Source organism: Oryzias latipes, chromosome 6, assembly GCF_002234675.1.
Source record: "Oryzias latipes chromosome 6, ASM223467v1".
Lineage (NCBI taxonomy): Eukaryota > Metazoa > Chordata > Actinopteri > Beloniformes > Adrianichthyidae > Oryzias > Oryzias latipes.
This window is the reverse complement of record NC_019864.2, coordinates 2,849,870-2,859,258: the sequence shown is the minus strand read 5'-3', so window position 1 is coordinate 2,859,258 and position 9,389 is coordinate 2,849,870. Positions and strand designations below refer to the sequence as shown.

Here is a 9,389-nt window from a genome sequence, read left to right as displayed (position 1 = left end):
GCTGTGACGTCATCCATAGAACGCCCAGGACATGTTTTGAACAACTGTTGCTTAGCAGCGAAAGACGCTCCAGCTTGGAAACGTTTGAGTGAAAGTTTGTTGTGAAGTTGACCTTTGCCTTTTAAGTTAGTAATGTGAAATTTTCCATTCCATTTTAAAGTAAACAAAGTAAAAACGTAAACAAAATACTTCTGGATATTTCGTAAAAATATACGCTAACTTTGTTGCACGGACAAACGACATTGCTCACATGGGTTTGGCTAAAATAAGTTATAACGCAATATTTTATATAGAAAATTTTTATATGTATAAAACTCATTGATGCTGGGTGAAATTCTATGTCTGTTATATCATAGACACATAACTATTGTATTCTCTAAAATTTTAGATATTTATTTGAGAGGTTTTCTGTTTGAGAGAATGTAATATACGACTTTCCTTTTTTACTTTGAACGCAGCAGTCTTAGTAGTTGAAAAAGGGAAAATTTAACAACAACAACCTAAACCGAACAGAACAATGACCTCCTGTGTTCTGTCTTTTTCGTGTCATAAAGATTTCTAAATGAATTTATATATAAAATATGATCTACTTTTCCTCGCGTTTCAAAAAGTCGATCCTGGCCTCGGTGCTCGACTGATCGGGGCTGACTGAGGAGTTTGTAGAAGACGATTGTCATGAAGACGAAGAGGAGCGGGTTTGTTCAAACCTTCAACAAAATAAGTTGATTGTTTGATCACATTTCCTTGATGGCGTCAGTTCTGGTAAGAAGGACTTTTTTGAACGAGTTTTTGTTATTGTGGGTAAATCCTTTAATCGATAAGCGGCTGTCGCTGATCAGTCGGTAACTTTGCTAGCAGCTCTCTCTCGTCTTGGCTAAGAGAGGATTTACTGATTTTTAAAAACATAATCACTTTTACACACGAGGCTTCCTTTCCGATCAGTAATAACGTTCGTTCAGGCACCTGCTGCAAATCCACCTGCAGCTGAAGTCGTTGGCAGAGGGCTTGTTTTCCCTTTACTGACACATCCAAAATTACAGAAGATATATTGTCATCCAACATGACAGCCTACTGGTCACCTGTCCAACTGTTTAGTCTGGTTTCTGCTGAAAGAAAGACAACAGGAATTCCAAGAACCACTGGATACAGCCGAAGAGGATGCAGTATCCTCTTCTCTGCAGAAGAGCATCTCTGAACGCACAACACATCCAACCTGGAGGCAGATGGACTGCAGCAGCAGAAGACCACACCAAGTACCACTGCTGTCAGCTAAGAACAGGAAACTGAAGCTACAATTCACACAGACTCACCAAAACTGGACAATAGAAGATGGAAAAACGTGGCCCTCTGGTCTGATGAGTCTCCATTCTGATGCCATATTCAGATGGTAGGGCCTTGCATCAACAGTTCAGACTGGTGGTGGTGGTGTCATGGTGTGGGGAATATTTTCTTGGCACACTTTAGACCCCTTAGTACCAATTGAGCATGGTTCCAACGCCACAGTCTACCAGAGTAATGTTGCTGATCATGTCCATCCCTTTATGACCACAGTGTAACATCTTCTGATGGCTACTTCCAGCAGGATAAGGCGGCATGTCATAAAGCTGGAATCATCTCAGACTGCTTTCTTGGACATGACAATGACTTCCCTGGACTCAAACGGTCTCCAGAGTCACCAGATCTCAACCCAATAGAGAACCTTTGGGATGTGGTGGAACGGAAGATCTGCATCATGGATGTTCAGCCGAGAAATCTGCAGCAGCTGTGATGCCATCATGTCAATGTGGACCAAACTCTCTGAGGAATGTTTCCAGTACTTTGTTGAATCTGTGCCACCAAGGATTTAGGCAATTCTGAAGGCAAAATGGGGTATAAAGTGGATGGTGAGCGTACTCGGCTACTCTAGCCAAAAAATAAAAATAAAAATTCCAAAGTAATACAATTAAGGAAAAAAAATGTAAAAGGGGGAAAAAAGCATTACATACATAAACAGATAAATAATTTAAGAATTTTATAGCTTTCCTAGTTTCCAATTTTTGAAGGGCATTGCAGAATAGGTTTATTTCAATAAAAAAAAAAAAACGTTTGGGCTTTGTTTAAAAAAACAACATTTATTTAATAAAATCCTAAAATGATTTGTGAATTGTTAACTAGGAATCGTTTGTCTTTGTATGTGCAAAAGTGATGGTGAGATGAAGCCCCATGAAGCTCTGAAGCTTAATTTGCTCCATGCTGCCATCAAGTGGATCAAAAAAGTATAACAGGCCGAGTGATGAGACCAATCATGATCATTGTGGCTCTGGAGGAAAGATTTATATTGAACAAATGAATGATTAAATACGTAAATGTTTGTCATATCAATGTGAATTATGACTTTATTAACACGAAGTCGGTTTTCATGATACAATTACTGGGTTCAAAGAAAAACTAGGAACACATCATCGATGAGGATGTAATGTCTTTGTGCTTGTGTTACTTTACAGCTGTGCTTATGTGACGATCGGGAGAACAACAGTTTCTCTGAAGTCTTCAAACTATCACTGACAGGAACTCTCCATCAAACGCCCACATTTTAAACGTCACCTGAAGGATTCATATCGCTGTCAAAACTCGCGGCACAATCTGAACCACATCCTGAACCAGTCATGTGGTACAGCTGAGTGACGAGCCTTTGGACGCCATCATCTTCAGCTCCTCCCCTAAATGAAGCAAGCCTTGATACATGCATTGAGGAAACGCCCCTTCCGCTGCTCAGTACACACCTCAAAGCCCCGATACAAACATCCCATCTACTAATATAAAACCAAATTGAAAGTTTTTAGATGTAGTTGTATTGTTTTGTAGAAAGCCAGTTGTATAAATCCTGATACAAATCCTATTCACCAAGTGTCAATCTTAAAAAAATGTTTGTAGGTTTCAATATCATTTGTTACAAGGGAGGCATTGACAAAGTTTGATTTTCTGATTGTGTATTGTTGTTGTAGGAGGATCCCGCCCTGGAGAGGCACTTTAAGGGCCACAAAAACGCCGTCACCTGTGTCCACTTCAATCCCAACAACAAACAACTGGGTAAGTTTGCTGCTGAAAAGAACACAAACTCATACTTTTTTTTCAAAATTCTCTCAGGAATTAGTTTTATGCAACAAATAGTTTGTTTTCTCTGAATGCTCTAAACCAGGGGTCGGGAACCTATGGCTCTCGAGCCATATATGGCTCTTTTGATGGTCACATGTGGCTCGCAGACAAATCTTTAATTATACTTTTTTTTTTCATTAGACCAGTCCTTCTCAGGCGCGATGCCAGAGGCGCGCAGTAGTAGCAGTGCTTAGAGAGAGAAATCTGCGCCAGCGCTATCAGTTTACAATTATCTATTATTTCACAGAGTTTGTACCAGCTGGAAACCTGTGAATTGACGTGCCTAAAACTGCGCGCTCCCGTCTCTGAGAAAGAGCGCGCAGATGCGGGGACGGGATGTGTGAGGGAGAAAGCAGAGGGTGGGGCTGAGGGGTTGTGGGGACAGGCAGCAGGTGAATCGCGCAGGGATTGTAAAAACGTAAAACCCGCTTCCCGTCACTCACTGCAGCGTGTGAGTGTGTGTTTGGCTCCCCGTCTGCATGTGATCAGTCTGTCTCACATCTACAGAACATTCAGACCTACGATCACGTTTAAAGTCTCAACGCCTGAACGAAGCAGAAACTCACCACGTATCAACCAGACTAGAACATCAGCAAAACTACCACGAGAAATACTCATCATTTATTAGCAACAGAATAACAATGTTATTAAAAAGAATCCACAGACTTATTGTACTTTAAAAATGTTGAAATTAAATCAAATGCACACATTCATTTGTATATTTAGTTTTAAACAAATTGTCGCGGACTGAGTTGGATGGCTGTTGGGCCGCGTTAAAAGTTCTGGAGTTCATTGAACGCGTCAAGCAGAGATCTGATTGGCCCTCAGTTCTGTCGCTCAGCCTGTTGTTAGGTAGTTTGGACCAATGGGGTTCAGCTATGGGCCGAATAAGGGAAATGGGAGGGGCTGGAGCGGGAGCAGGGGAATATAAAGTTGGGAGACGCGCTCTCGTGTCGGCGGGAGAGATTCAGGAGTTGCTGAATTAATTGTACGGCGTTTGTTGCGGTCTGCAGTAATCGGAATAAAGAACTTTAAAAGAGGTTAAGTCTCCGTGCCTCAGTGTGGGGAAGGGACACTACATTATTGTATGGCTCTTTCGAAATTACATTTCAAAATATGTGGCATTTATGGCTCTCTTGGCCAAAAAGGTTCCCGACCCCTGATCTAAACGGTGTCGGTCAGACTAGTTCACATGTAGCTCTGCAGAAAGCTTCTCCTGATCGTTCCAGCTAATGTCTCTGCTGCTCTGGCTCCTGTTAAGCACAGTTACATACCATATACCGGTAGTTTTTATGTATTCTATTTTGTTAGTTTTGTCTTTGCACTGCAAATGGTGATGACTTCAATGTCATTGTCCAAGTGGACAGTGACAATAAAGGCACATCTATCTATCTATAAAGGCACATCCATCCATCCATCCATCCATCCATCCATCCATCCATCCATCCATCCATCCATCCATCCATCCATCCATCCATCCATCCATCCATCCATCCATCCATCCATATTATATTGTATATCCATATTGTTCATATTATGCCATGTTTAAATCAAACAACCTGTGTCATTTTCTTGAAAATAGTTTCTACATAGAAGCAGGAATTCATCAGAACTTAATCTCTGAGTTGTGGGCGGTACTGTTGGCGTGGGGCAACGCCACCCCCATTCAGTTGCTGAGAGCTCTCTGTTTACACTCTCTCCTGCTAGCTTATAGCCCCTCACACCTCCAAGCAAACATTTGTGATGCAAACAAATGGCGAGCAGTGTTGGAGCTATCCAGTCGAACTCATAAATTGTTAGGCTTTATTTTTTTTCATGAATCTCCTCCATCACCAGAAAAATGCTACAAGGACATGTTTCAAAAACACCAAAAACATGATTTTCATCAGAGTGGATCTTTAAAAGGTTACCAGTCGTGGCTTTGTAAATAAGAGGGGGTCTGAGTTGCAGGAACCCAAAATGTTCCAAGTGTCCCCTGGTTAGGCTTAGGCCTTAGGCCCTGAGGATGCCCACAGGGGGCTAAAGGGTCTGGCTAGGGGTTAGGACAGCGGTGGGCAAACCTTTTGACTCATGGGCCACAGAGGGTTCTAAAATTTGACAGAAGGGTTGGACCAGGAGCTGATGTGTGGAGTGTTTTGTTAGTCCACCTCATCAGAGAAGGAAATCACATGGAATCTGGATGAAAACACGCTTGAACTGAATTAAAAATTGATGTATATATTTTAAAAGCCAACATTTAGGATTTTGTTCTGGTTTTAGAGCCGATCGCACCAATGGGTTGATCTCACTCTAGGAAAACACAAAACTAGAGAAATGCTGCATTCATGTGCAGTTGGAATGATCAGAATCATTGGAAAATGTGTTGTTTTCTTTCACATGAACGTTGAATAACTCTTTACATCTTAGCAAAGGTCCCATCATTTGCAGAGCACCATTTATGAGCGGCTCCAGAATTACAGGGAAAATAAAAGGATTATCTATTCCAGTGTGGCGGGTCAGATTAAGTCGCATTTGGCCCCCGGGCCGTAGTTTGCCCCCCCCCCCCCCCCCCCCGGGTTAGGATGTACACATCATACAATGATGAAGAGGTTAAGGTCTCTTCTGTTGTGTTTGTTTCACGGCCATTTATTTGTCTGTATGTATTTTTTTCATTGTTTTTTTCTGACTTTATTTAAACTATTCCATAAATCAAATCCTCTCCTTGGGATGTGATGTTCTTTTCATTCTCTGTTCTCTGAATCAAAGGTTTCATTATTTCTTAAACAGTTTAGACACTTAAAATGTTTCCTTTTTTTAATTTACCAAATCTTTTCAAAATGTTTAAACCTTATTTGCCAGTGATCCTAAACGGAAACATCTTGAATTATTAATGTACATTTTAGAAAACATTTCATGTAGTTTAGTCATCTCCTGACTGCTGCCTGTCCATCTATATCTAAACAGCACTTTTTATTGACCCCCCAGCATCAGGATCAGCAGATAAAACCGTGATGATCTGGAATCTGGCTCCTAAGGGGAGGGCTCTTCGTTTTTTTGGCCACCAGGATGCCGTCACAGGGGTGCAGTTCTCTCCATCCGGCAAGCGGGTGGCTTCTTCCTCCAAAGACAGGACCGTCCGATTGTGGACTCCTTCCATGTACGCATCCATCCGTCACTCTGAAGCGAAATCAGAGGGTAGGATAAATGGTCTGATGCTTAAATGTGATGTTGCGTTTGTGGACAACAGGAAGGGGGAGTGTGCGGTGTTCCGAGCCCACACAGCTGCTGTGCGCAGTGTGGCTTTCTCTGCTGACGGCCTCAGACTGGTGACGGCGTCTGATGACAAGTCGGTGAAGGTGTGGAGTGTGGACCGGCAGAGCTTCATCTACTCCCTCAACCAGCACACCAACTGGGTTCGCTGTGCCAGGTACCCTGCAGCTGGGGGAAGTGTACGTCTATGATTATGAAGCAATGCCCCCCACCGCAAATGAGAACAAAAGTCACAGTTTGAAACCAAAATGTCGTTGATTGCAAAAAAAGTTCATTTCTAAAAAAAATACAACTTGCTGAGTAACAAATTAAAAAATTAAATGTTTGTAAAAAAATCCCATCTGTGTTTTGAAAATCTCTTTCTGTGGTTACAAAATATGTTTGGAACCGGCTTAAAGTCCCACTCTAATCATCTGTTGGTCTATTTTCAAAGCCTTCCCAGTAGTCTTTTATCTATGAATATGCTGTTTTTAACTAAAATAAAAAACCTGTGTCGTTCTCTAGGACTTAATTTCTGCAGAGGTCAGTAGAAATTCACCTCTGAGTTGTGGCCGGGACTGATGGCACAGAGTAAGCCTGCCCCCACTTCCTATCATCCATCTGTCACCCTAACCCCAACATAACATTAGTGAAAAAAATGACGAGCAACATTCCAGCTATCCACCCGTAAAGTTTTAGATCCAGATTCCAGCTCAGAAGAGGAAAACAAAGACGTTCATGGATCTAATTGTCTGACGGTGGATGAATCAGAATGAAGCAGAGCAGGGAGCTTGAGGCCTATACAGTCTATTTCTGTCACAAATAAGCTCTTTTTCCAGTCAACATTCTTTCATCTGCTATTGATTCACAACAAGTATTGTCTTTATAAATGTCCTCCAACAGAAAAATGCTACAAGAACATGTTAAAAACATCCCAAAACACCATTGTCATCAGAGTGGATCAAGTATGATGATGCATTTTCTCCAATCGTGCTTTCTCTCAGGCTATGTCCGAAGTCCCTTTCTACTCCGTAACCCCTAAAATACTCAATAGGCAGGACTATCCAGTGCCCTGGATTTTTATGCAACAGTCCTTTCCTCACTACTTTGAAAGTTGTCGTTGAAGTAAAAACCCAATAAATATAAACATTTTATGATCCCACTCCATTCTGAGGATGAAAACTTAGACCGTTTGTAAAAATTAACCCTTGTGCTATCCTAGGCACTTTACCAGTGGGAGTTGGGTCATCTAGACCCACTAGACAGAGCTCTGAACCTTTTTCCTTCAATGATTTGTGATCTTCACTGGTGTCCATGGATTACATGAAATCTTTCCACCTTTATCCACTTTTGTCATGGTAGGGAGAACACATCAATGCAAGGGTGGGGTCATCTAAGACAGCACAAGGACTAAATTTAAAACCTTTTAAATCAAAGACAAATTATTCAAACGCTATGCATTATGGTCTATATTTGCCAATCTAGCAAGCATCGGTGCACACTGGCTTTTAGCAGAGACTTCTGGGGAATTTCCAGGGCACTGGAATTTGGAATTGTAGATTTGTACACCTCAACTAAGCAGTCAACACCCTATATAGTAAACTAAGTAGTGACTAGTGAAGGATCTTGGACATAGCCTTGACCTTCATGTTCTCAACTTTGTCTTTTGCTTTACAAGTGTGCCACCAAACCAGCCAATCATCACATGAGGGTTCACACTGATTGGTCTGGATTCCATCCAATCAGGAGTCTCCCTGCCTGGATTCAGTTTCAGGAGAATGTGTCTGAAAACAGTTGTGTGAAAGAACCCAATATAAACCAGGTTTATGAAGGTCACAAATGAAAATGTTTATTTTATTGTTAAATAAAAGAGAGATTATGACAGCAAACATTTATTATTGTCATTTGCAGCTTGGAAAGTACACATTTTAAAACTGAACACTGCATTTCAGGAAAATTTTAATTTAAAACAGTGAAAGTCTTTGATTAATTGATTAATTTTGTTCTTTTTCACACAATTTTTAGCAATAAAACATAGTAAAAAGACAATAAAAATAATTTGAAATATAAAATCTATTTAGGATATTAATTCAATGCTTTTGTTAAGTTTAAAGATAATTTACTATCACGCATCCATTGTTTTGGTTTTAATTAGCTCTGCATTCACCACATTGGTAAATTCTTTGTAATTTTCTGTTGATTAAAATACACTGGTGTTGTCAGCAAATAATGAAAAATTGAATATATCATTTACACAAGTGTTAATGAGTAATGGCCCCACATTTATCTCTGCGGGACCCCATAAACTAGGGCTGCATGAAATGAGGAAAACTCGCTATTTGCGATATTAGTGATCAATATTGCGACGACGATGTAACTTGCGATACATAAACAAATAGCAAAACAACCAAAAGCATAATTTTTCTATTTCACTGCAACAGATAAATTTAAATAAGAGTCAAAATAATTGAAATTATATTCCAAATAACCCTTGTCTACGGAAGCGGACATTTAACAAGCAAAGGGTCCATCTGATTGGTCAACAACGTGAAGGTGTCCATCCGATTGGTCAAATGCATCAAGGGATTTATTTTATTCGTTAAATACTTCAAGCTGCCATAAGATTGTTAACGCACATTTAAAGTAACCATTTACTGCAATGTTCGCCGTCTTTTGCGATATGCGTCTTGCACAGCTTGATATTGCGAAAACGATAAATCTGCGATTTATTGTGCAGGTCTACCACAAATTATCTCTTTTTAGGATCAGATGTAAATTCTTCTAGCTTAACAAATTTTCTTCCAGTGAAATAGCTTAGAGTTAGTCCTCTAACTAATCAGTGTCCGTTCTATGGCTGCGCCTTTTGTACGTAGAGCCTGAAATGCCCCTAAACGCGTGTTCACACAGACTTTTCATTGGAAGTGGTCCCTTGAACACGTGTTGGCGAGGACGGTGTGAACGTAGCTTTACACTGCTGCTAACTTCTAAGCACCAAAAGAAATGTGGGGTTGAGTGTTTCGCCCAAG

The 9,389-nt window shown here is 40.6% G+C and overlaps 1 protein-coding gene across 12 annotated transcripts in view; it reads left to right on the top strand.

Moving 5' to 3' along the window:
- The first annotated feature begins 38 nt into the window (after positions 1–38).
- The window catches only part of poc1b (POC1 centriolar protein B), a 48,361-nt gene continuing 39,010 nt past the window's right edge, over positions 39–9,389 (top strand). For 2 of the 12 annotated variants that reach the window (XR_002289663.2, XM_020701535.2), the window contains exons 1-5: positions 184–762; positions 2,484–2,754; positions 2,985–3,069; positions 6,100–6,271; positions 6,362–6,541. Coding sequence is in view for 10 of the 12 variants with exons in the window: in XM_020701535.2 (XP_020557194.1) it covers positions 2,704–2,754; positions 2,985–3,069; positions 6,100–6,271; positions 6,362–6,541 (488 nt within the window). In the remaining 2 variants the exon portion in view is untranslated. Of the gene's footprint in view, positions 126–180; positions 763–2,483; positions 2,755–2,984; positions 3,070–6,099; positions 6,272–6,361; positions 6,542–9,389 lie in introns of those variants that run through there. The other 10 variants (XM_020701530.2, XM_020701529.2, XM_020701532.2 and 7 more) reach the window with 8 other exon arrangements.